General features: G+C 42.7%; 1 protein-coding gene across 4 annotated transcripts in view; it reads right to left on the reverse strand.

The window, feature by feature from the left end:
• svep1 (sushi, von Willebrand factor type A, EGF and pentraxin domain containing 1) overlaps positions 1 to 26,667 on the reverse strand; it is a 111,672-nt gene that overhangs the window by 18,364 nt on the left and 66,641 nt on the right. For 3 of the 4 annotated variants that reach the window (XM_085398601.1, XM_085398609.1, XM_085398593.1), the window contains exons 6-32: positions 26,123 to 26,302; positions 23,242 to 23,421; positions 20,238 to 20,432; positions 15,000 to 15,118; positions 14,508 to 14,637; positions 13,255 to 13,362; positions 9,681 to 9,812; positions 9,250 to 9,441; positions 8,670 to 8,791; positions 8,479 to 8,584; positions 8,178 to 8,381; positions 7,684 to 7,917; positions 7,413 to 7,574; positions 7,121 to 7,282; positions 6,515 to 6,676; positions 5,376 to 5,464; positions 3,763 to 3,859; positions 3,559 to 3,672; positions 3,213 to 3,326; positions 2,930 to 3,131; positions 2,531 to 2,688; positions 1,874 to 2,072; positions 1,607 to 1,782; positions 1,333 to 1,457; positions 1,099 to 1,228; positions 809 to 979; positions 78 to 251 (exon numbers count right to left, since the gene is read on the reverse strand). In XM_085398601.1, the coding sequence (XP_085254727.1) occupies positions 78 to 251; positions 809 to 979; positions 1,099 to 1,228; positions 1,333 to 1,457; positions 1,607 to 1,782; positions 1,874 to 2,072; positions 2,531 to 2,688; positions 2,930 to 3,131; positions 3,213 to 3,326; positions 3,559 to 3,672; positions 3,763 to 3,859; positions 5,376 to 5,464; positions 6,515 to 6,676; positions 7,121 to 7,282; positions 7,413 to 7,574; positions 7,684 to 7,917; positions 8,178 to 8,381; positions 8,479 to 8,584; positions 8,670 to 8,791; positions 9,250 to 9,441; positions 9,681 to 9,812; positions 13,255 to 13,362; positions 14,508 to 14,637; positions 15,000 to 15,118; positions 20,238 to 20,432; positions 23,242 to 23,421; positions 26,123 to 26,302 (4,137 nt within the window). The remainder of the gene's footprint in view (positions 1 to 77; positions 252 to 808; positions 980 to 1,098; positions 1,229 to 1,332; positions 1,458 to 1,606; positions 1,783 to 1,873; positions 2,073 to 2,530; positions 2,689 to 2,929; positions 3,132 to 3,212; positions 3,327 to 3,558; positions 3,673 to 3,762; positions 3,860 to 5,375; positions 5,465 to 6,514; positions 6,677 to 7,120; positions 7,283 to 7,412; positions 7,575 to 7,683; positions 7,918 to 8,177; positions 8,382 to 8,478; positions 8,585 to 8,669; positions 8,792 to 9,249; positions 9,442 to 9,680; positions 9,813 to 13,254; positions 13,363 to 14,507; positions 14,638 to 14,999; positions 15,119 to 20,237; positions 20,433 to 23,241; positions 23,422 to 26,122; positions 26,303 to 26,667) is intronic. The other variant, XM_085398616.1, reaches the window with a different exon arrangement.

Raw genomic sequence — 26,667 nt, forward strand, 5'->3', positions numbered from 1 at the left:
GGTTATCTGTTAAGTTGTCAACAGAAACAGGATTTTTTATTTAAAGTGTTTGTAAAAAGTTTGAGCTGTTTGTGTACCCAAACATGCCGGCGGAGTTCCTCCCCACTTGCCGCTGTTGGTGCAATGCACTTTGGTGTCCCCCAGCAGGTAAAAGCCAGCATTGCACTCATAGACCACGGAGCTGCCGGCGTGGAAGTCTGTTCCCTGGAAGAAGCCATTTTCCAGTGGATGAGGAGGTCCACAGGACACACCTGTAAGATATGTGGTAACACTTTATAACACAGCCAACAGCCAAGGGTGTAAACTCCCATAAGATGTAAAAAGAAAAGATGAATCCACTCAGTAAAGTACAGTGTATTTATGATGTAAGATGGGGAAATGTTTTTTTTTTTTTTTTTACTAAATTACCATAAAATTACAGTATACAGTATAATTTGTGTCTCCTTACATGTAAAATACCTGGAATTATTCAATATTTAAAATACCTCACACACTACTATAATTATTTGTGTATTTTCTGTAAAAGCCTGACTTATAATATAATTACATTGTAATTTTAAATAGAATACAATGAAACTGCATCTAGTTATTGGGGAATTACGCCCTTAATCATGGGCCATATTATAAAGTGTTACCAGAGACAACGAGCAGTGTCAGAGGATGTGACTGTTACATTTACATTTATAAAGACAAAAGACTGAATCTGAATTATATTTCAAATCAAAACTTGACATAACAAAGGAAATCAATTAAAACAGGTGCAAAACCATGGAAACACATGACTGAGCACTGCCTGTCTTTGTCTTACGTTCACAGCTGGGCAGGTTGTGACTCCACTCTCCTTTATTTTGGCACTGCAGCACAGGCTCCCCCACCAGGTAGAAACTGGGATCACAAGACAGCTGCACCTGTGCGCCGGGACGCACATCCACAGTGGAGATGTGGAGGTGGGGCACAGTGTTCTCCAGCTTGGGGCAGTCTGGAGAAAATGTAAAAAGCTTGAAGGCTAATACCTGCTTGTTCTCCTGCAGCACACGGTTTGTAACTGAGCTCCAATTTTGAGGTAATACGATTTTGAAACACGTGAAGCTCTCTCACCGGCACAGAAAATGCTGTTGAGGTTTACTTTGACTCGCCCCACAACTCCACTGAGAAAGTCAGGCCAGGCGAGGACGTTTCCTCTGTGAGTCACATGAGAAGCTGGGCAGCTGCTGGCCAGGACCTTAATCTACAGTACAGCCAGAGAAGGTGGAGGTGGATGGATACGATAAATCCTTGGTCAGCCTCTATTAGTGAATATATGTGCTATTTACATCAGCTAACGTGGTTTACCTGCTGTGGTGTGAGAACACGATCCCAGATGTTGAGCTGGCTGAGGGAGCCGACGAAGGATTCGACAGGGTTGAAGCCCTCCCCCCTCTGATCCTGGTCCTGACCCAACACCAGCGCACCTCCAGCTACAGACAACAGCGAGGACCGAGGTTAACCACCAGGGTTTTTGGTTATTTACTAAATTAAATTAGCTAACGAAAAAGCTAATTATCACTGATGTTGCATATTTAATGACTTCAAAGAACATCTGTCTTGGCCGAGGATAGCACTACACCTGGGATAGTGGTGCCGACTGACAGGCCTTTGCCTCCGTCTGAGGGCTTCCCGTTGATGTAGATTCTCCAGTCTCCATCCCAGCTCCTCCAGGACACACCGATATGGTACCACTGACCGGTGTTCACCGCAGGGCAGTCCGTGATCCGCTCCTTACCGTTCACATACAGCACCCACCTGCGGCAACGCCGGAAAGAAAGAAAAAAATCGTGAAGGGAAAGTGATACTTAAAAAACGTCTGCCCCTTAAATCTCGCTGCATCACTGACCCGTTGTAGTCTATTAGAAGGAAAGCGTTATCACTGCCTTCCACAGCGTAGGACACCGGCGTGCCGTAATTAGTGGTGTCAGATGACCTCATCCAGAAGGTGCAGGTGATTTCGGTCAGCGCTGGCATCACTCCGTCCATCATCACATAACCGTGGATGCCAGACACCTCAAAGTCCAGGTTGAAGGCAGAGGACATCTCTGCCAGGACAGAGAAGAAACGGTGATTTCATTTAACTTAAAAATGCAAAAAACCCATTATTTTAGTTACTGCTGATGTTTCCCAACTACATTTCTTTCTAACTCTCTTATAAAAAGCTCAAACATTATCCATAAATATTTTCAAAATATGGTGTTTTATTTGAAATTTTACAAAAATCCAAAGAAAGGAAATTTGTTATTAGTCTATTTTTTAAAACACTTTTTAAATATTTTTTTATTATAGTTGCATGAAATTCTCCATCCATCATCTTCACTACTTGTCCAGACGAAGATGCCAAAGACAAAAGGCTATCCGGGGTTAACCAATGACGACCCTTTACTCTGACAGACACAGTCAGGTGTAACTGACAGCTGAAAACATTTCACGTTAATTACATCTTTCCCTGTCCTCCTCCATCTAGAGTTGCCATGGTGATGTGCCATCTGGCCTATAGTACCTGTCTCACACCTGGTTCCGTTGAACCCAGGGAGGCAGCGGCAGGTGTAGGACCCCAGTCCATCTAAGCAGCTGGCCCCATTTACACAGGGGTTCGGATCACACTCATCCACATCCACCTCACACAGCCGGCCTCGGTAACCCTCCACACACTGACATCTGACACAGAGGAAGAAGACAAGCGTGTACAATAACTTCTTATTTGCAGTCTTTAACAATGCAGCACAATAACTTACTGCACATGAGGGGACTTTAACTTTGAAAACCGACCACATTCTGTCCGTGTCAACTTCATCACGCAGATACAAAACATCTCATCAGAAATGAGTACTCTTTCCTGCACTGTTTATTTCAAGCAGCAGATCCCATCACTCCTGCTTTCCATCTGGACGTTTATTACCTGAAACTGTTCACAGCATCCAGGCACGAGCCTCCATTCAGGCAGGGAGAGCTGTAACACTCATCAGTGTCGATCTCACAGCTGTCCCCTGAGAATCCAACGGCACAGTTACATGTGTAACCACCGGCCATGTCTTCGCACATGCCGCCGTTCAAACAGGGGTTGGACAGGCACTCGTCGATTTCCAGTTCGCAACGAGATCCTGTTGACATTTGATCATGAAGACTTATCTGATATTACACACTACATGTAACTATTATTGTTACGTCAGTTTGTGTGCAACCTGTGAAGCCCGTGGAACAGCTGCAGGCGAACTTGTTGACCTCGTCCACACACACGCCTTCATTGAGACACGGGTTGGAGTGGCACTCGTTTACCTCCGCCTCACACAAGGAGCCTGAGACACAGCAGGAGAATAAGCACAAACATGAGATACACTAATGTTGCACATAGAGTATATTATATAAATATTACAGTGTATCGATGTCATGGCTCTGTAAAATGTGCAGTCAGAAACTTGCAAGTCAAACCTAAACTTGCAAGGTCTTGAAATAATCACTGACCCTAACCTGCCAACCTTTGTTTTGAGTATTGTGCATACTGAGCTACAAACTCAAAGGTCCCTTTACCTAAAAATCCAGGCTTGCACTGACAGTGGAAGTCTCCTATGCCGTCCTTACACAGGCCTCCATTTTGGCAGGGAGCAGAGTTACACTCGTCTATGTCAATCTCACACTTGGCACCTGACCGTGAAATCAGAGGGTGTATCCAGTTCTTGTAATATGTCACATGAGAATCAATCATTATCACTGATCTACTGATGGGTGATCTACCTGTGAACCCGGGCATGCAGGTGCACACATATCCTGCTCCAACCTCCTCACATGTTCCCTTGTTCTGACACGGATGCAAGAAGCACTCATGGAAAACCTGTGGGTAGAGCAGATGAAACAATGATATCAAGTCCTCTCAAATATGTTAACATTAGATGGTTATCCTAAACTCTGCACTAAATACTCTAAGAAAAAGCATGTGTGCAATTCTCAAGCAGTGAAAGGTAGATATTAGATTTTAAGGTGCAGTAATAGGAGACAGTCTCTGTTCAGCCAAATACAAAAAGAAGCTAGGTGAAATATTTACTTTTAGACATTAAAGTGTTGCCAATTCTTTCATTTATTGAAGTTTAATGAAAAGCTAACTTCATTCGGTATCAGACACTACGGTCCAGATGTTTCACTGCTGGCTTAAAACAGGAAAGTTGTGGGTTCAAACCCTCCTGAGGTCCCTGCAATTTCATGTTGTTCACACATGTGGATGTAAGATTTAAGACTAGACAAGCTTTGTCGAATTAAAAATCCTACAAGGTGTTGAATAATCAGGCCCTATCTAATCTTAATGACCTCATATTACTGTATCACCCCATTAGAGCTCTTCACTCTCAGACTGTGGGCTTACGTGTGGTTTCTAGAGTACTTAAAAATTGAATGGGAGGCAGACAAACGGTTCATTCAACAGGAAACAAGTGCAAATCCATGTTTATACAAACAGGCTTTTGTTTTTTCTATGAGTACATGCAGAATCTGCAGAGCTCCAAATGAATCCTAATTGTTCAGTTACACAAAACTAGAACAAGGAATATCTTTGCAAATGAGAAAAATCAGTGTTTGCCTGATGATTGGTTAAGCAGAGGGTGAGCGTGCAAAGCAATTACTGAGCGACTGCACAGCTCAGCTGGTGTTAGGCAGCCTGTCTCCTGTCTATCGACAATCAGACACACTGCAAATGCTCACAGGCAGTTTGGCAAAGGTTTGCAAATAACCGCTGCCTAATTTATAAACACACAGATTGCCAACACAGTGTAATTACTCTGAGGCAATTTGCGCTGATGATAATTACACATCTGCATCTCTTTGCACTGGACTCCACTCCAATCTCTGCTGAGTGTTTGTATGCTGGTTATATTTCTTTATAAAGCACTGTCTCCTTTTACAGTTAAATCACCATCCTGCTCCAACTACATCACTTTTCCTGAGTTGCTGTTTTAAATCTATGAGGCTCTGCCTGGACTCTGAATGGAAGTAAGATCATGTGACTTTCAGTTTAAAGTGAGTCTTTGTGAACGCAGATAGCAACAGAACTGCAACAGAATTGCAATTTTTGATTATTTATTACAGTGAATCACTGAATTATAACAAATAAATTGCGTAACTTGACCTTTCAAACACTAATATATAACAGAGTCAAAGTTGCTTTGAAGACAACCCCTGACTGCAATGATCGTAGACCTGGTCCTCGTCTTTAAAGCCAGATTGCAAGTTGCCTTAAATTTACACACGGTAGCAATCATTTTGTTCACACCACATTCTCCAGTCACTGTGGGACCGCCTGGTATTCAGGGCTTTTTTAATGGTAAAGAGTGGGACTTTGAGAAAAGACAAAGGCAAACCTGACTGCTGGATTGGTATTCATCAATGACCTCCACCTCGGGAGCTGCAGTGACGCTCTCCTCCTTTGGAAGAAAGCTGGAGCCAAAGCCTGACCATGACACCCAGAGAAAACACAGACAGTGTAAGCAAAGACAAGTTGGAAAAACACAGCGAGGATCTTTCCCTTTGCTACCAGACTGGCAGACGTTTGACCTCCAGCTGAACAAAAACTATTCTTATTCAACTCTGGCAGCGTGTCCAAACCTCTGTTCATTCCCACCCTTCAGACACAGTGTTTTTCATTTCCATTCTGCCGCCGAGCAATAAAAGCCAAATTATTTCCATTTCCCCTGATCTTGTGCAGTAATCGTGTTTCAAGTTGGACCGAGCTGTCACACCACAAATCAGACAGCACACAACTGCAGCGGTGGCAGCACGGTCTTACACAGACGCGCAGCAGTTTCTTGTATTTTTACTCTCTGCTGACTTCACTTGGCATGTTCTCCAGATGTCTAACATAAATTAATTCACATGCCAACTCAGAAAAGCAGAAATGACACTGACATATAAATCTGACGTGTGAACAGAGTCAGCATACGGCTGCCAACATCAGACTTACATCAAAACTGGAGCTAAGAGTGAGACAAACTGGGCAGCAAATTTAATTAACACATTAACAATAAACTTCATCCCTTTGACAAGCTTGTGTCGGGACCTGATTTATCCAAAAGTCACATTAACGAGTCGTGAACGGGTGTTTTAAAAGTCACATTAATGCTAATGAAATTCACAGGAGGGGTGGGGGTGGGGGGCTTCTATAATTATTAATCAATGCAAAATCTGGTCCAAATGAACTGTAGCTACCTATTAAACCTTGCTTTGTATTGTATGGGACTATAGGAGAACTGTATTACTTTGTGCATGTTGCCTCCTGCAGTTACTGTATCACACTCCAAACCTACTTAACAGTGGTGCAAGAAGTTCCAATCCCCTGCTGAGCAGAAGATTTCAATATATATAAAAAAAACAACTTCAATCCAACCTCAATGTTTTTATCAGGTCCCAAAATAAAATATTATCAAATCAGGACTGGAGTGTTTGTATCAGAGTGTTGCGTGAATATTGCACCCAGACAAGACTAGCAGTCGTGCACACTTACTGGAACAGTGCTGTATGGTGGTGGCCCCTGTGATTGTGGTGGTCCCATAGAAGGGACAGGAGAGGCAGTAAGAGCGGCCATGTTCAGGCTGGTAGTAATCTCTGGGACAGGGGTAACAGGGAACCAGACCGGTGCGGGAGAAATGACCTGCTGAACAGGGGACTGTCCAAGAGAGCCCATAAATCGAAAGAGGGGCGCAGGAAAAAATAGAAAAAGAAACATTCGAGGATTAGGTGAAGTGGCAGGATCACCCAAAAACATTTGAAACAAGCAGCATTTGCTGGTTGGAAAACACCTAACAGCTCCAAGTCTGAAAGGTTGTAGATTATTTATGTATTTTAACTTGGAAACCTGGGAACAAAACTTTTGAGTTTCTAGATTATTCCATCCAACTTTAAAGGGCAACTATCTAATTTTTCCAAGTAGGAATTAACTTTTTTGATATAATGGGACATCAGTGCCAAATTCCAACAAATATGTTTTTGATTAGAAGCTGGGAAAATATTGGTTTTCTTCTCAGGAATGATTAGGTCTCACCAGAGTGGAAATAAATTAAGTTAGCAAGACATTAGGGTAGTGTACTTTATGCCTGTCAAACTATATCACCTCCACACTCTGTCTCGTCCACGGCTCCTCTGGTGACTGTGGAAGTCTCATCGGGACAGACCTCACACTTTCTGGCTCCAAAAGAAGGCTGGAAGTGACCCAGGGGGCATGACTCACAGATCTCCAACCCATTTCGAGAGTGACTACCAGGCTTACACTGCCCTGAAAATAAATGAATATCACCACGTCACCAGCCAAATGAAACAGAAAAAAAATCCCATATATGAAAAATAACATTTAAATCTGAGCACAAAAAGACAGACGTCTTTCTGTTCATGTGCATGTTTTGTACCTTTGCACTCAGCGATGCTGCGGGAGTGCAGGTAGGCTGTGGAGGTTCCTTCAGGACAGGACTTACACTCCAGCTGACCCTCCTGGTCCTGGTAGGAACCCAGCCAGCAACTCTCACACTCATTATATTCAAGAGAAAAGTAGGTTCCCACTGGACATTGGACTGAAAGAGCATTCACAGTTAGAGGCTAGGAAAAGCAATACCGCAATGTGCTTTCATACTGTTATGAAGGGAACCCTGAGGTTAGGTGGGTGCACCTTCCTATACTCACCACACATCCTGCCTTTGAGGACTGAGCCCGGCCTGCAGAAGAGAGACGCCCTCTTGCTTTCCAGTGATTTGGGATCTGCTATAATCATCTCTGAAGACAAGTGGAAATTGGACAGCGGCTGCTTGGACAGTGTTCTCTTCAGTCTATTGGTAAGTTGCTCCAGCATCCGCAGGAGCCTCTTCTGATTGGCCACTTCAATTGAGTCGTTCCTCGACAGGGGCAAAGGGATGCTTGCTGGGAGAATGGCCAAAGTTTAAACGACTGAAACATAGGCGTGTCTGAGAGCAAGAAAATGCTGCACTAGAAAGATTATAGACATGCTAAGCTTCAAGCTTTTTGAGCTATTGTACGTTGTTCTTCGAAAATAAATAAACACATGATTCTCGCTCTGTTTTTGCTTGTGGCAACATTAATGTGCAGCCTTTAAAAAGCTTTTGACAGTCAGCAGTAGCAGCGTAGCAACTCAGACATTTGAGATCTCTTAGACATTCTACCTGTGATGTTGAAGTAGATCTGGATCTTGTGGTCTTTAGTCGGGCCTTTGATCTTTCTGTGCCTCTTGGTGCGGTGGTGAAGTTGCATGCTGCCGTCTTGGTTCTGGGTGGGGAGCTGCCGGGTGCTTGTGGCAAAGCCAGATTCAAAGTAGGCATAGTCCTGGGAGCCCTGAGTGCCCCAGTTGTCCCCCCAACCTCCTGGTACTAAAGGGTGTAAAACAAGAAGAGAGAAGATGATCGTGAAAATGTTTAATTTAAGACATAAGTGTTATATTCGGGGATTTTTGCCAGGTAATCCTACCAATAGAAAATCCATTCTCATAGTCGTAATTGTACTCCAGACAGTGTCCCTGTGACATCACCTCCAGCTTGCAGGTGACATCGTCATTGCCACAAATTTTAGGCAGCTGTAAGACAAACCACAAAATGCAACATGTATTCAAGAGTTGGTTCACAGCTTATCCATGTGTTTGCAGAGATAGAAGTCCTCACCATGCCTCCCAGTTTGCTGTTGAACTCTCCAGTAAATGACTTGACGAGGTCCACGTCGTCACAGCGAGATGCTTTAAAGAGCATCTCGAAGGGCTTAAACCCGTTGTTGGCTATACGGTTCACTGGAGAGGACATAAAGGACACTTCAGTCAGCACTACTATGGTAAAAAAAAAAAAGGTTATTTGCACTGGAGAAAACCTGTAGAGAACAGAGCGTGCACCAGTGGTATCAGATGTGACACTGATTAAGTCAAATACACAATAAAAAGGAGGGTCAGAGGTGGAGGGGGGTTGCAAAGAGGCTTGCAGCTGCTGTAGCCAGGTTAAAACAGCTTAAACAGAGCACCCTGTATGTATCTATGTATGACATATATGTATGTAGGTAAGAGGCCTGTATTTTCTTGCTGATTTTCATGGTCAAGTTGTGTTTTATTTATAGAATGTTTTGTTTTGGCGGTGGCACACTGATGTTCTCTACCTCCTAAAGAAGAAAAATTCTTCTTCTGAAACTGAAAATAAACAGTGAGGCATACAGCATGTATGTATAAACATATATATATATATATTCTGCCACACTAACATGAACAGTCTGGTCTGTCTGGAGAGTAGGCTGGCTCCCAGATGCCGTTGTAGGCACAGAAGTAGCTGTGGACAGCATCCTGAGTGAGGCTATAGCCGTCTTTACAGTGGAGAGTACAGTTGACTCCTTCCTCCTCTTCAGAACAGATGAACTCTCCATTCACTGGGACGTACGGCTGGTCACACGTTGTCCCTGAGCAGATACACATAATGCACTTCCATGGTTTTCTCAAGTCGGAGCTCAGTGTCTGATTACAATCATGCATGACTGCACAATGAAACTGAAAAATTCAGGCACTGCAAAAGGACACTGACACTGGTGTTTTGTTTTATTTACTGTGTATTTCATTTTTAACACACAATATAAAAAAAAGAGAGAAAGGGTTCCTTGGGGTGCAGGTACGTCACTGAGATGCAGGGGTGCTCTTATACCTTGGACAGTTACTGTGAGGTTGCATGTGCGGCTGTTTCCTGCTGCATCAGTAGCGGTGTACTGCACCACAGTCTCTCCTACTGGAAACAGAGAGCCTGGACTGTGGCGACTGGTTACTGTGAGGCGACCGCCTGAAAGACAGACAGAGAGATGATTATTTCATTTCTGCTGACCCTTCCTGGTGATCTTGTTGTGAAAAAGCATAATCATATGGACTGTACAAAGAAGTAGTATTAGGTGGGTTAAAGCATCCTGTGAGTGTGAGACAGAAACTGCTGTTTTCAGAAAATGTGCCAGCTACCCAACTATTCATCAGTAAACTATAACCAAATACAAAAATAACATTTCTGTATCTGCATTTTTATGCTTGAATGATTCTCAGGTCAGGGTCAAGTGGCTTCAATATCAAAAATCTGAATTTTTTGCTACAAGGTCCGAGCTGAAAATTAGTGGAAAGCAGCCAATGTTCAAAGATCAAGAATGGTCCGAGAAACATTTAACGTTACAGACTTGTGCACATTACTGCACATTATGAAGAAGTCAATGTAAAATAACAGTTTGATGTGAGGGTTTACATGGAGCATCTTTTGGGGCTTTTAAACTGATTAAAATCAGAACATAGCGCTGCACGCAAATGTATCCATGATTTAATATTTTTGGTCTAACAGTGTTTTCTATTTTCCCCTTTACACCTGCTGTTGGGAACTTATTTTTCCAAGTTTAAAAGTCTTCATCTCTAATCCGAAGTTACTCTGGTTTTCCTGCAGAGGGCACTCTAAGCCTTAGTTTATATTCCAGGACTAAATGAGTCACTCCTATGAACCATAGCTGTTATGTTAAACATAGGAATAATGTGTCTGGGCATCGCGTGGCAGCAGAAAAAAAAAGAATCCAGGTCTGGGAATTGAAAAGGAAACTTAAGTCTAGCTGGCTAAAAAAAAAAAAAATAAGAAAGTGACGGATAGAGCACTGGGAGAGGCTGCTGTGATGAGCGGAGTGTATGAGTGTGTTGGTGTTTAGGCTGACACACAGGTTGTGGACAAAGAACAATGAAACATCTGCACCAAGTGTGAGAGACACAGACGGGATTAAGGAGGAGGGAAAAGTGAGGGATCAACCTTTCGTTTAACTCTGATCCATCTCCTGTATTAACAGTAGCACCGCCGTTCCAACAGGGCTGACACATGTCTGGCCTGCTGGAGTCTCCCCTTATATTTAGCCCAAGTGTGTGTGTTTGTATGTGCGTGTCTCCAGAGTCATGACTATATATAGAGCTGGCATCAGGGTGTGGGCCTGGAAAAACAAAACACTGACGTCGAAGCAGCCCCAGGCTGACGTCGTGTGGACCTGAAGCAGCCGCAGTAGCCTGTTATTACAGTGTGTGTGTGTGTGTGTTTGATGGGGGTGCACCTCTGCAGGCAGGTGGGGAATGATCACTTTGGGGCTTTGGTGAGCGAGATGCTAATTTTGGCGCCTGTGTTTGGGTCTGAATTTGTGAACACACACACTCACACACACACGTAATCACTGTTAGTGTTATTTATGTACAGAGTCGGTGCATTACATGAGCCCGGCTGGAGCCCGAAGAAGTCTGGTTTGTTGTCTGTCACCACCCCAGCTGTTTGGGTACAGTCGGAGCGCCAGGACAAATTCACCCGGCTCTACGGTATTTAGTCTATCTGGCAAAGCGACCTTCATACAAACTTTTATAGCATTCAGATTTGGTTGTGTATTGAGTCCTGGAGTTGCCAGTTACAGCTTTATTGCCTGTCAAAACACCCTTGAAGAACGTTTCAATGTTGAATTTATTGCTCTGTGGCCCCGTTTTAGCTTTTTAGAAACACGGCTGCAAAAAAAAGTTTGATAAAGAGCAGACTCAACGTGCCTTTTTCATTTCAGCAAGTTATTAAATCACAAATTCACAAAATACATAACATGTTGAAGATGAAGCCCTGCATTCAAATAATTCTGTCCTCTGTAATCATCGCAGTACATGTTTAATTTATCTCATCCTTCACTATATTATTCTGAATTAAAAAGAAAAAAAAGTTAATCCAAAGTGAAGCCTGAAGACATATTTGCAAATTAAGTCTAAGTCAGGAAATTCGCACATTAACCAGTAAAAAGAAGTACCTGCCTGTACTTTCGACTCACTTCATCTTCCCAGTAAGCCCACTAAGCACCGTCACTGCTACTGTACGAACTATTCTGCCTTCCCTCTCTCTTAGGTTAAGATGTCTGTTTATTTCTGTGGCTCCTGGTTTTTGGTTTTCCACAAAAGGGGATAGAAAACTGGCTCCTGAAACCTCATAGCCTTTTCTCAAGGTTGCCCTTCCTTAAAAACGGCTTCATGACACCCACAATTCGACTGAGACCATTTCTGATGAGGCTTCAGTGAACAGTAGATGGATCAACTGAAGGTCCAGATGTGCCTGTCAGATCCTGGGTCAGGTTTTTACTGAAATTCTTCCTATTTCCTATAGTTCACCTGCTGTGGATAATTTATTTTAGGCCTGACACTTTTCAGTTTCGAGAAAACCCCCCGAAAAGCTCAGATGTTTTTCTTTATAAAATAGCCAAAAATAACAAAACTCTTCTGTTAACTAATGTAATTAAGAATCTTTGCCTAGCTATGTGCAAACCAATCATGCTTACGTGCATACTTTCCCCCTAAAGAGTCATTCTGAGCCAAGGAAAACCCCACACATCCCAGTATAATATTTACATTTACGTAATTGGGCTCTCTGTCTCTACTTTTTGCACTTGTGTAAATGTTCAAGGTCATATTTATGCAAAAATACAGAACATTTTTCTTGCAATCGTATTCCATAATGTTTTCTAGGTTTACATTTACACTGTCTTAGAGAGGAATCGGTTAAGAGCAGCTCCATGAAATGTGAGTGATTAGTCTCGAGTCACCACAGAACCACAATCACCGCACAACTTTACTTTTTTTATGCCAATGAACAACACTTCTAAGAACTGTCACTTAGGTGAAGTCCTTATGCTGTAAATTAAACAGATATTTTTCTAGTGGGTGTACTGCTAGAGCGTCAGCTTCACCTAGACAGTGATTAATGTCTTAACATAACAACTGCAATCACTCTGATTAAAAAAAACAAAAAAACCCACAAACATAATGAACTGACAGTCCAAAGCATTTGACTCGAGTACTGCATTTGCTCGCACAATTATCCAGACTGTGTGAAAAATGGGTGGAATGAGCACGCATTCCCACAGAAGAACTTTTTTCATAGCAATAACACCTGCTTCTCTCCACTGCCTCCATCTGTTTTCGCATTAATGATATTCGCAGACGCTGTAACAGCTTCATTTGTCCGCTAGGCCCGTTCTCTCTCTAAACACAGACGCGCTAATGAGGCGTCCATGCACCCACTTACAGTTGGTCCTCTATGTCCAGTGTCCTTCACCGTTATTCGCAGAACCTTCTTTTTCCAATCTCCCAGAGGAAAAGATCCTGTTTAGCCATCATCGACTGAGACAGTGGGTGGAGCAGAGTGGAACAGAGCTGCAAAAGAATAAACGGTCTAAAGAAGGAGCGACCAGACATACCTGAGTTGTCGGAAAACTGCGGGACTTCCCAGTCCACCGCCGTCTCTGCGTTCGTGGCCTGGATCGCGGGCGGTGACCTGCACCTGTCGATGACCGGGGGCTCCGTATCTGGAGGCAGACAGAAAGTAAGCGCACAGACAGAGAAAACTTGTTAAAGTCACATTTCTGAACGCCAGTCACTATAAATAGACTAAATCAGGCCGCAAACTCAATAATATTTAGGTACAAAGGCATTTATAGCAAACAAAGAGCTGAACAGACGATAAAGTGAGGAAAAAAAAACGTTGGGGAGCCGAGTGCGACTCTGTCATCTGACTTTCTCGATGCAGCAGCAGCAGAGAGTGTCAGAGGGCACGAGTTGAACACATGTCTCTAATAAAAAACCCACAACTTTCCACCAACATAATAACATATGGAAATGTTCACAGCTACCATGCTTGGGGTTTTTCCCCCGACTGCAGTGATTACTGGGTGGCTGACATGGGACACCCCTGTTATTCACTCTCAACAGCAAACAGTGTTTGGCACCTGCTGGAGCAGAACTTACTGCTAAGTTAGTCAATTAAAATCTCTGAAAGTGCTTCGGTGAAATCACTGAAACAAACTGCAGCAATCCAGTAACAAACTGGCGGTAAAGTGTCCCCACTGAGAGGTGACGAGTTTGGACCTTAAAAGACACTCACTGTCTTTACCCTTTTTACAAACTACGTCCCACTGTATCAGCATATTTATCCACTAATTATCCATCTTTCTTCTTCCACTTATCTCACTCAGAGTCATCTGGGAACTTGAGCCTTTTCCAACTTTATGGAGTCACAACTTAGGGACCCTCTAATGCGTTTACTATCAGGTCATATGTCAGCCCGCCCACTTCATGTTGCCAGTAGTTATTTCGTCCATAGTTGCTTGAAGTTGCCAATCATATTCACTTTTTATAGACAACCATTCACACCTACAGCACGACCAGTTTACAATCACCAGTTAAACTAACACACATGTATTTGGACTGCGGGAGGAAGTCTGAGTACCCGGAGACAACCACACGAGCACGGAGCATGCAAACTCTGCTTACTAAAAAAAGGCACTTTTTATCATTTATTTGATTCTGTATAGGACAGGAGCAGTTGTCCAAACACAACATAAACGCTGTGTGACCGAATTCTCTGCCCCCCCCTCGCTCTCTGTAATCTGCCACAGGCCACATGCAGCATCCATTGTTTGGTTTTATGTGGTCCCCAGAAGGATGAGCTCACCGATGACGGTGACTGTAAAGGAGCAGTTGGCCTGATTTCCAGAGCGGTCCGTAGCAAAGTATGTGATGGTTTCCTTGCCAATGGGGAAAAGCTGTGGAAGACTATAGACTGGCTTCGCTTGGACCACCACCTGGAGAAGTGAGAGACAACAAAATGTGAAGAAGAAGAGAGTCAAACTGCTTTCAAAGCAGGAAGCTGAAAGCTGAATAAATTAGAAGAGATTTACTTTTGTGCAAATTAATTGAGAATTTTACAAAACAGCCATGTAATCTATCCTACCACATAAAGTAAACCACAGAATGTCACATGCCATGTATGCAATAAATACTGTACTTTAGCTCATGCTTGTGCCCTCTTATCATATGTTACAGGTTTATTGTGGATACAACAAACTTTTGATACCAAGGGCGGGAAACCATTACCCCATAATTATCAAGCTATTCTAGAATTAAGTAGCATCTAATTTGACTGTTTTTTACTCAAATATCTAACCTCTTCTTTAGAGTTGTCCGTGGCATTTGGGACGTTCCAGCTGACGATGGCCGTGCCGCGGCGCTCAACTGTCCCTGCAACAATGTTGTCGGGGCACTGTAGCCACGGTGGCTCAGTATCTAACAAGACAGAGGGACAAAAAAGGTGGAGAAGAAGAAGAGAATGAAATTGGATTCAACTATTGCAGATGTTCCTTCATCATAACCCGCAGACATTGACCTCAACCTGCTCCTCATTATCGCTGATAGAGCAGGCGTGTGATGTCATATTGCCCCCAACAGCTTAAAACATAACAAGGCAGTTTGTCATTGTTGATAAGCAATCAAAGAGAGAGTGAGACAGCACCACTGCTCGTGCTCCAGCACCACTAGACCTCGCTCTTAGATTCTGTGCAGTCCAAGTAAAGACACGGAATAAAAAGCACTCTTTCTTGCTTTTACTCCAGCTCAACACTCCCCTCATCACTCCCAGCACATCAACATGCATCAAGCTCAAATGAAATCGCTGTTAGTTCTTTGTTAGAGGTATTGCAGTCTAGAGGTATTGATTGATAATAACAGTGGTATCTAAATATGAACGATTCACCTCCTCGAACTGCCTGATTAAGACTCCAGCCTACTGACAACTACCTGCACCTGCAAAACACTGTTATCCTGTTACTTACACGTCAACGTCCACCAACATACCTGCTACTGACCCCAAATACGTACAATTTTTAAGTAAATTGGCTAAAGGTGCTGTTGACATGAAATTCTTACCAGATGTTTGTGATTAGGTACAATAGTATGACCACCAGGTCCTCCATTTGCTACCACAACAGCCCTGACCTGTCGAGGTATGGACTCCACTAGACTGCTGAAGGTGTGCTGTAGTATCTGGCACCAAGATGTTACCAACATATCCTTTAAGTCCTGTAAGTTGTGAGGTGGATCGAACGTGTTTGTCCAGCCCATCCCACAGATGCTTGGTTGGGCTGAGATCTAAGGAATTTGGAGGCCAAGCCAACACCTCAAACTTGTTGTGCTCCTCAAAACGTTTCTGAACCATTTTTGCTTTGTGGCAGGACAGATTATCCTACTGAAAGAGCCATCAAGGAGTACTGTTTCTATGGAAGGGTGTGCATGGTCTGCAACAATGCTTCATCATTAGACTAGATCTTCTCCCATTCTTCTATGGTCTGGTTCTGATGCTCTGTGTATTCTGACACCTGTCAATTTGAACCACATTGAACAATTCCAGCTATGTGAGCTACAGTAGCTCGTCTGCTGGATCAGACCACACGGGCCAGCCTTTACTCAATGTAAACCAATGAGCCTTGGCTGCACATGATCCTGGCACAGGTTTACCACTGTTCCTCCCTTGGAACACTTCTGTTGCTGATCAGTGCCGACCAGGAACACCCCAGAGAGATGCCGTTTTGTAGATGCTCTGAACCAGTTATCTAGCCATCACAATTTGGTCTTTGCAAAACTCAATCAAACCCTTACGGTTGCCCTTTTTTCCTGCTTCTAACACATCAACTTCGACAACAAAATGTACACTTGCCCCCTAATATATATCACTAACAGGTGCCATGATGGAGAGATAATCAGTGTTATTCACTTCACCTGTTGGTATTTATTCCAACATATTTGCACCGCTGCACCTATAAATACAAATATGCCACACATATTGTCTATTCGGTTATGTAAATTGAGAACAAAGAAAGCCCAATTCTTTGTTTGTATGCTACACATACGTGGCCAATGAAGCTGATTCTGATCATGAATCCTGTAGCAGTAATCTGATATTGTGACAGAGTGAATTGCTTATATGTTTTTACAACTCTATGAAGAGAGCCAAGGAAAAAAAAGTATGTTTTTGTTTAGCACTCTAAGCTCGTATGATTTGTTGTTTATGTGAGTATTGTAGCACTCTCCAAACACCTCATAGTGCAGAGGTAGATAAAAGTCAGAAAGGCTTTGAACAAAACCAGCTTTTGGTTATAAAAGTTAACTAAATCAATAAAGAAAATTTCCAGCTGCTGGCCAATTCTTTTTGTTTTCTCTACTCAATCTGTTTGTACTTTGATTGTTTGAAGGGAAAAAAAGACAATTCCAAGATAATTATAGCCCTCTCTGAGCAAATTAGCTAGAGTTATGTTGGTTTGTAAATCCACTGGTAAAAAGCAGCTCCAGCAGCCTGGACGACTACTTGTGAAGACAGTGCCACACAACTACGACTCAAATGTCTGTGCCACATAGAGCTGGTGTTTGCTAAGGTTCAATAATTTATCAAAAATAAATAAACCTCATATCAAGTGTCTGTCAAACATTTGACAAACCTAGCTTTTAAAAGCTATCTGCACAAAGTTCAACGCTTTTACTTCGATTATAATAGTCTTTTCCCTTAGATAATGCACAAAACCTCTCATTGTTCCAGCAGGAAACAGCTAGGCACTGTCAGGACGAAGTTTAGCTTTATTTGGAAAAAACCTTCAGCAGTCCACCTGCTTGGCTGTCGGAGCCACCGTGACCCTTGCATGAAACATTTTCTTCCTTTGTCTCATTCTCCATACAGCATGGTGTAATAATGAGAAGCCAGCACAGTTCAGCTGAACGCAGTTCAAGCCTGCAGGAAACAAGCTCAGCCTCCAAGAGCTGATTTCTCCCATCGATCGGCGGTGGTCATGCCTGTTGCGTTATGCAACAGAGCTGCTCCCATCTGGACCCGATGACCCATCCACTTAGGCATCCGTCTCCGTTAAACACTAACACACTTGAGCTCAGATCGAATCCTTTCATCTTTATAACAAGGGAAACATATTTCACTCTGGGTGTCATCAACATGAAGTGAGGGGAGGGGAAGGCCAGAAGCTTTAGTCGAACACTCTCATCTTTGTAACAACTTTTCTCGCGCTCGTTATGTGCCGCCCATATTGCAGCTCTCCTTCTTGATTCTTTCCAGCTAATTTACATTTTCTTTTTTTTTTATATCTTTTTTCTCCTCCCTCCAGCCCATTTGTGTCTGACAGTATCAGAAAAACTCATCTTCTCTCTGCCATGTAATTTTAAAACACCTACAGATGACTCATCTTCCCCTCTCACCTCCCCGTCCGCCTTACCTCTCCCCTCGTTTTCATCTTTATGGCACCTCTTCCTCTCCTTAATGACACAAGTTCCTTCATTAGCAAACTTTCTCCATGAGGAAATGAGGGTACTGAGGACATTTGGGGTGGGGTGGGGGGACAGAGAGCAGTTCTGCACCACCTGTTTCACCTGCAAGGCATCTGGAGTACTGCAGTCTGTTATAATGATCTCCAGAGCCCAGTCTGAGCTGAGGGGATAGACTCGAAAGCTCGGACACAGTATGGTTTGAGTTAGTGACCCGAGGTCTGCTTTAAGGGGGGGGAGATTAGCTTCATACTCGCCTTTGGAAGAGCAGAGAAAAAATAACAGAATGGAAAAATTCTCACTCCAAGTTTCCTCTTGTTTTTCTTTTCATATCATCCTCTTTCTCCATTTATTCTCTATCTTCATGTTTCACTCTTAACAGCACTTCTATTTCTGAACTGCAAATACAGCTCCCTGTTAAAAGCTCCCACCCATTCATGCCATATAAAATCAACTTTTGACCGCATTTATCACATACGACACGCAAAACTACTAAAAAAAGGTTGGCAGTCAGATGCGGCAGTGATTTCAAGTCAAGTTTCTAATAATGCTGTATCTTGTTTTTCACAGGAATGAAATGGTCTTAAACAGAAATCTTAATCATGAGGCCTCGGGGGTGTTTGTGTATTACTCAGTATTGGAGGGAGAAATGCAAAGTGCTTTCCTCTTCTTCCCAACTTTATGGCTAAATAATCACCTGCTAATTTTAACCACACACAAAATGACAAAATGGATCCCCATAGTTCTGCTACCCTAGCAATGAAGCTTATTTCAGCTCCCATATTCACAAAGGGTCATCACAGCAGATGGCTTTGCATATTTGATTCGGCAAATGTTTATGCCAGATTCCCATCCTGACATAACTAGGAACCTTAGCTTATTTAAATCTGGGCAATCTCACCTTCAAGGTCTTCTCTTTGTGTGCCTCTGGACTGCTTCCAGCTTAGCTTCAAGGGATTTCTGTTCTGACAAATTGCACTTTGGCATCTGGGATTTTATCTTTGCAGAGTTAGCAACAAGTAACTTCTCTGTCAAACTGCCTGAAGTTTCACTGGTTATGATAGCTGGGTCTAGACCTACAATACAATTTCTTCAGGGAAAAAACAACTGAAGCTGTCTATCTATAATGCAGGAATTCTTCAACCACAGAAATACACTCTTCAGTTCTCACCTGCCCTTCTCATCATATCATTTGACAGCAGGAGATCCTGCAAGAATCAGGAATGCACAAGTGATCCAAGCAGGAATCACAAACAGTTAAAGTGGTACAAAAGTGATAACTCTGAAGCATACATAGGCTAAATTTAAATCAGATGTGTTTTTTTACATTTTAATTGGCAGAGATGCAGAACTTTTTGACCACACTTTGGTGTACCGACGTGATCCTTCTGCATCTTAGAAAGACAGGAAATGTCTGTATTTTCAAAACGACTCCTTTACATAGTCAGGTCTATAAGTATCTGGATGTCGCCTCCATTTTTCACACCTCATTGAGAGTTCTAGTGAAGTAGGAATCTAAGTTTATTATGTGCTTAGATTGTCCTGGATTAATGAGGGAGCAGACCTAACCTGGCCAATTGTCCAATTACTTTTTAGCCTGTGAAAATGGGGGACTGTGTATAAAAAAATCCTTAAAAAGAACAAATCCAAAACAAACACTTTTTTTTAAGCCCTAAAGTCTGCACGTCAATCGCATCTTGATTGTTTGATATCTTGACTGCACTGTGGTGGCAAAATTCCAAAAATACTTCTGGACCTGAGCATACAGGCCCTTCTTCTACTCCAAAGTCATGTGGAGAAACAAAATGATCAAACCTAACTGTAAACTCCATCATTCAGCCTCCAGAGCTTCAAGCAGAGGGGTCTTGGCCTCTGTATTTTTTACTTCCTTGTTACAACTGTAGAGACAATTTACAGCCACTGCAGCTTTGACCGCTGCCCTGACCGTAGTCCTGCAGAAAGGAAAGATAGATTCCCTCTTTAGGAAAAGACACACACACACACACACACACACACACACACACACACACACACACACACACACACACACACACACACACACACACACACACACACACACAGTTACCTGTGCAGACAGCTTTATAGACATTGGCTGTCCAGTTCCCAGAGCTCAGGCACACTGCCTTCCTGTTCCCCTGGAGACTGTAACCTGGACGACAGTTGAGGAGGCAAAAAAAGCCTGGAGACACTGCTCTTCTCCCACAAGCAGGAGGGGACAGAAAGATGTTCTTCAGAGTCACGATGGGAGGGCAACGCACCTCTGGGTGGGAAAGATCAAGAGACAGATTATCAATCTGTCTCTTGTTTGTTATTAAAAGTAGCTGAAAAGATTTCCTTATAAAGATAAAACTGGGAAAACACTGAACAAAAGAGTGGAAAAAAAAATAGAGTTGGAAGATCTCGACCGTGTTTCCTGTGTGTTAACCGAATGTGATAAAATCTTCCTCTGAGCTGGCTCCACCATAAACGGCAACAATAAAGCTATTCTCGGCCGCTGTGTATCAAAAACTGGCACGGAAACGACAAACATTTGGTCGGAAATCAACTTAAGAAAGCGCTGACCGCAGGGCTCGTACACAGGAGGCCTTTCAAGCATTTCTGGAGGCCAGTGTGGCTTTTTTCTTGATGACGGATAGATCGTTTTCATTCTCTCCCTCGCCAAATCTCAGTTTCATTGGCTCTAGCTGTAGCTGCTTTGCAGGGAAAGCTCACTCCGAGGGATATTCGACATCGGGGATTACAATCGGATGAAAAAAAAAAAATCTATCTCAGCATCCTCTCAGGGCAGCCGAGCTGATCCTCTTTCACCACAGAGCAAGCAAACACAGAAACAAACCAACGGCAGCCCGCAGAGTCCTCTTAGTTGTGCTAAAGTCTGCAGGAAAATGCAGAGGTGGCCAAACAAACAAGCAGCGGCTCACTCAGTGCAGAGATTGGAGTTATTGATAAAGGAATGGAGAGAGTTTTTTGGTAGCAGATGGCTCAGGCGTTTTTAAATAGTGCATCTAGCTGGTTGGTTGGAAGTGAGTCAGCACCGGCCGGAGATTTGTGGCTAAACGCTCTCACACTGTCCCTTTTTTGTGTGTTCGTGTGCATGACCTGGGTGCTCTCTGTGGTGGGCACTAGTGTGTGCGACTATTTTGACTTAACTATCAGTTTTGGAGTGTGTGGGTAATTTTGTGTTGTGTATATGTGGTAACTGTAGCTTTGCTGTGAGAAAGCAGATGTGTCTTGTGCCATGGCGGGTCTCTGCGCAAACACGCCCCATATGTTTAACCGCTGTATATGCGTGTTTACATACGCTTGTAAACTACACCGTTTTTTCATAGGAACCCAGATCGGGGCCATTTGTTTGATAGATTGTCTTTGTGTTTTTTCAGCCAGACACGTTTCAGTAAGCAGAAGCAAAACAAATCATGCGAGCGCTCAGTTGAATGATAGTCATGCTGCAAGACATATTTACTGTCAGAGAGGACTGCTGTGTATCTGAGTGAAAGCAAGGCTGGGAAGATTTATTATGGAAAACAATGCTAATTCAATAACTGCATGAATAAATCGGATTTAACTCCACAGATGAAGGAATACTAAGACTTTGACTGAAGACAAGTCAAGATGTCGCTGTAATAGATGAATTCTCTTGGATACGATGTGACGAGGGTTATTAAACTGGGAATGAATTATTTTTAGCCCAAAATGGGGAAAATACAGAATGTGCCACTTTGTTAAAGTCCTGGAATAAAACAGTTTGGTGCCAAAAACAAAACCACACTTGAGCACACAAAAATAACTGAACAGGCAGCAGGTTATGTCTAAGCAGCAACATCCATGGCTGAAAAATTAAGCCAACAAAAAAAGTGCACAAAAAAACAGTTCCTCGTGTGTCCATCACAAATACGCAGGTTTACACCCTGATAATAATACAAATTGACTCTTCGTGGCAGCTGGGGAGGAGTTTAATTTCTATAACTCACCAGCTTAAAATGTAATTAGACCTAAAGTTTACAACTAGCTGTCACCTCAGCTAATCTGAGCGCTTTCAGGCTGTTTGACTTGTAAGTGGTGGATAGAAAAGCCAACACAAGGCCGCTCCTACATGCTGAAGGCTAATGTAGGAACTCGGGTTTGAGTCCATCCCAGACCAATCCCTGCATATCATTTCCAGCACTCTCACGCTACTGTTCAATTAAAGCTAAAAAATCCAAATAATAACTCAAAGAACATAAATCGTACATTTTTAGCTACCTGTAACACGTAGAGCTGATTTAAAAATTGTTTTTGTGTTCAAAGCTCTCTATTGTTCAGCTACATGATCTTTTGGCTTCACTTTTTGCCTCCGTTACTTCTCTCGGTGCCCAAATCAATGCTTTAGCTGTTATTGGATTTTGACACTATTTATTTACAAGCCCAGCTCTGATAAAGTTGGGACGATGCGTAAAATAAAAACTGAATGCAAAGAGTTTTATTTCCATTTTAAGATGTGACAACTTTTGATCTTTAGTGTATTTGTATTGTTTGTACTGCCAGTGATTAAAAGTCTTCAAAGATTTACGCTAATGAATATTATTCTGAAATTATTCCACCATTTGTAAACACAGTTCTTTTGAATATTTCCTTCTCTAAGATGTTGTTTGTAATATCCAGTCACATTACTGACCTGTTAACAGTTAACCTAATTATTTGCAAGACTTTTTAAATGGGTTAAAAGTCACTTGATTTCACTGAACCAGACCTCTCGACCACACTTGATAACATTAACAGTATACTGCAAGTTTCAGCTGGAAATGTAGCGCTACAGCACCGAAAAAACAAGATGCTGGCAGATGAATCAGTAAAGCCAAAGGTTCAAAAACTCTCAATGCATCATCACAACCAGCTGTGGGGCATTTTTCTTTTTTTATTCTTGCAGTGAATGTTGGAGTCATGTTTTGTAATCATATGTTGCTTTCAGAGATGAGGTTTAGAAAAGCCACTGATATAGCAAATTAAACCCATGACAGCACAAAGCCGAGTTTCTCCATCTTACTAGGATACGGTGTGAGATAGTGGCTGACAGTGGAGTGAAAGCTTACCCACACACCGAGGTTGGGGCCCACTCCATTGGTAGTTTGCCTGGCAGGTGAGTTCGGAGTCTCCCTCTAATCTGTAGCCCCGATCACAGCCCACCTGACACACCACCCTGTAGGAGCCAAAGCTGTTGCTGCAACTCAGGAAGCCGTGCTGGGGCAGGGACAGGTGCGGGCAGGAGCGTACTGCAAAGATAGGAGAAAATAAACAGAAGAACCCAAACCAACAAAACAGAAAAACAAAGTCTGCTTTATTTATTATCATATTCAGCTGGATCTGTATCTTCTGTTGCTTGGGTTTATTTTGCCACTTCTATCTATTTAATTTCCTGTTGAGACACAGAGGGAACAAAAGGTTCAGAAAAATAGGAAGTGTGGCCTCGAATAATGACAAACAGTGACAAACTGTACATTTCAAGATAACTTAAACACAAAATATTTGATTATTTTGTTTGCTGTAACTGTTAAACACCCACAACGTGCAGAGGAGGAGTAAACTGCAGGGATGTACAGCAGTATGTGTCTGCTATAAACTGTGACCTATGATTTAACCCAAAGTGTGAAAGTCCCGAATGAAATAAACAAAGAAAATCCTGGTGTGTGTGTGTCTGTTCTGAGTTATGCTGAGGTCTAGAAAAGGGTGTGTAGTGTGTTATTTCTCATCACCATCCATAGACAGACAGGCAGTTCAGAGTAGACCCCCCCGTCTCCCCCAGGGCTTAACTAGCTGGGAGGTCCAACAGTATGTGGTAAAGACTAGACTCAGAGTAACACATACAAGCAGACATATGCACACACACATAGGAAACATATACCCAAAGCCACATACTATAAATCTTCAACACACACCCTTTAGTATTCAGTGTCTTGGTATTTGTATGAGTCACGCTGCTGCCGCTGCTGCCTTTCTGTTAAAACTGGCACTTTCCTCATTAATCCTTTGACCTTAGCTCTCTCTTCTCAGCTTTCTTTCCGTTCTGCTTCCTTCCGCGCAATCTTCATCCTCTTTCTTCATCCATGAGCAACCTCTCTTTAATTGAATCCTCCCCTACCTTTCTTCCTCTCAACATCTGGCCTGGCAGAAAAGCAGTAGTCTCCCAGTAAACGTTGATTCCTCTTTCAGTCTAAACACATATGATCTCAATCTATGCCGAGAGAGCTTTACGTGCTAACACACACCGACTGTGACTTTTAGGAAACTCAAAGCAAATCAGTACAAGAGATCGAGACACGTCTTACATCTGGATGAAGTGATTTAGGGCTACAGAAATGTTTATAAATGCTGGTGGGCGTCAGAGGCGAGGCGATGCTTTGATTAGGGTTTAATGAGGAATTATATGAGATATGGTGTGGAAGAACCTGCTGCGATCAATCACAAAAGCTTCTGTGTTTCAGTGTCATAACTATGCACCCTGAGTACTGTATGATGAAATATGTAAAGCACGTCAGACACATTTAGCTGCGACTATATCAGAACAGAGCAGCATTATACCACCATGCATTAACACTACAATCAATCAAGAAGCAGACTAATCAAAAAGCCTTAAACGATGAGAAGATCACTACAAAAATCTTTTTAATAGCCCATCTGACTTCGACATTCGACTACTGCCTCACTGTTTACTTTTCTTCTCAGTTTTTGAGATATGATGGGACATTAGGGTGCAGAGAAAAAGCTAGACTAAATACTGGCTGGGTGATATTTAAAATAAATCCACAAACGCACACACAAATGAACGCTGCAAAAAAGTACCATACGTATATCATCGTGCCTGCTTTAAACGGGCTTGTGTTTGTAATGGCATGGTGTTATATGTCGGTAATTTATTAAAGGCCTCTCACTTAAAGCTTAATAATATAACGGGAACCTATTACGCTTGCTTCCAGCTGCATATTTTTATTCTTGGACTCTAATAAAAAAGGTCTGCATGAATCACAGTTCTTATGGCGCAGTCACACTAGAGCAAAAATATGACGGCCACCTCTGCGTGACTAGGAGTAAATCGGTGGCTCACCAGTGACGTTGTTACATTTTTGGCTCTCTGAGAATCTTTGCATATAGTTGCAGCAACCAACTGGTTACCCAGAAGCGGTTTGTGGAAACCCTCAAACTCAGGACGGATACTTTTGATGGCAGGGCGATTGCTCAGGTTGTCTGATGGGAGGCAACCTGCCTCCAAACAACTTCACTCTGACTCAAGGGGATTGTCGTCAGTCTGCACCAATGCGCACAACTCGCCTGTGATGCATCTCTTGGTATTGGAGTACTCAAGTCAGCTGGTTGTATTCTGGTCATATTCCTGCAGAAAAGGAAAGTTGCTGACCGCCTGCATCAATTTGCAGGTAAAATTGCCTCCCAGTCTGCAGTAACTACGACTCTATTTATGGAGGAATTTCTGGTTTCGATCTGTAAGCTTCAGTTTTAGAGTTGATGTGATCTGTTAGGATTTCTGTGTATGTAGATCAGTTCTGGTGATTCTAAATTGCCCATAGACGAGTAGTCCAGGGTGTACCCTGCCTCTCGCCCTGTGGCAGCTAGGATAGGCTTCATCCCCACCTCAACCCTGAACTGGATAAGAGGAAGAAAATGAATGATGGCTGGACGACCAAAACTGTGAAACTGAATATCTGATCCCTGAACTTTTGGTTCACAGACATGTACTTGGGCACATATGACAGAAAAAAAGAAAAACCATTTAATCAATCAATCAGCCAATAGTTGTTTTAAAAGAAAATTAAAAAGCTTCTTAAGTATGCTGATTTTCACAGCTGTGTATATTTCTCAGCTGAAAGTCTTGAGGGATTTTTCATCAACAAAAGTTTCATTGTGTGATGATCCTGTGATGATCATCATTGTAATATTACATGCATCAGGCTTTCTCCTCACCTCTGCAGCTGGCCGGTGTCCCTGACCAGGTGCCATCAGCCTGGCAGAGTCTGATGCCGGTTCCCTGGAGGTCAAAACCGGGCTCGCATCGCACACCACAGGCCGCGTCAAAGTGGTTGTTACATACATTCTGGACAAAGAAGCCATAATCTGGGGGCAACAGTGCTGGACAATGTATCACTGAGGAGAGGAGAGGAGAGGAGCGGGTGAATTTTACATTACAGCTAACACACAAACTGACACACTATGACAGAAAATTGATTTTGTTGATAAAAACTGAATAAAAAAACAAGTAAGCAGAAAATTACAGCATATCAACCTTCAACACTCTATTTTCTCTTCCTGCCTGAGAAAGTAGAAAGCAGTGCATGACTGTGGTGATTAATGGAGCTCAATGTGTTCAGATGAACTGCTGTTTGGAAATCACTGGCTCATTCTTCGAGGAATGGGAGGACTGGCAAAATTACTGGATACATGATGCTGTCATCCCATACCTCTGAGGAATATCTTGTTTTTTTGTTCCAGTTAATTCACCAGATTATCAC

Source organism: Rhamphochromis longiceps, linkage group LG3, assembly GCF_057381845.1.
Source record: "Rhamphochromis longiceps isolate RC_006_pf linkage group LG3, R_longiceps_female_GT1.1, whole genome shotgun sequence".
In the NCBI taxonomy this organism is placed as follows: Eukaryota; Metazoa; Chordata; class Actinopteri; order Cichliformes; family Cichlidae; genus Rhamphochromis; species Rhamphochromis longiceps.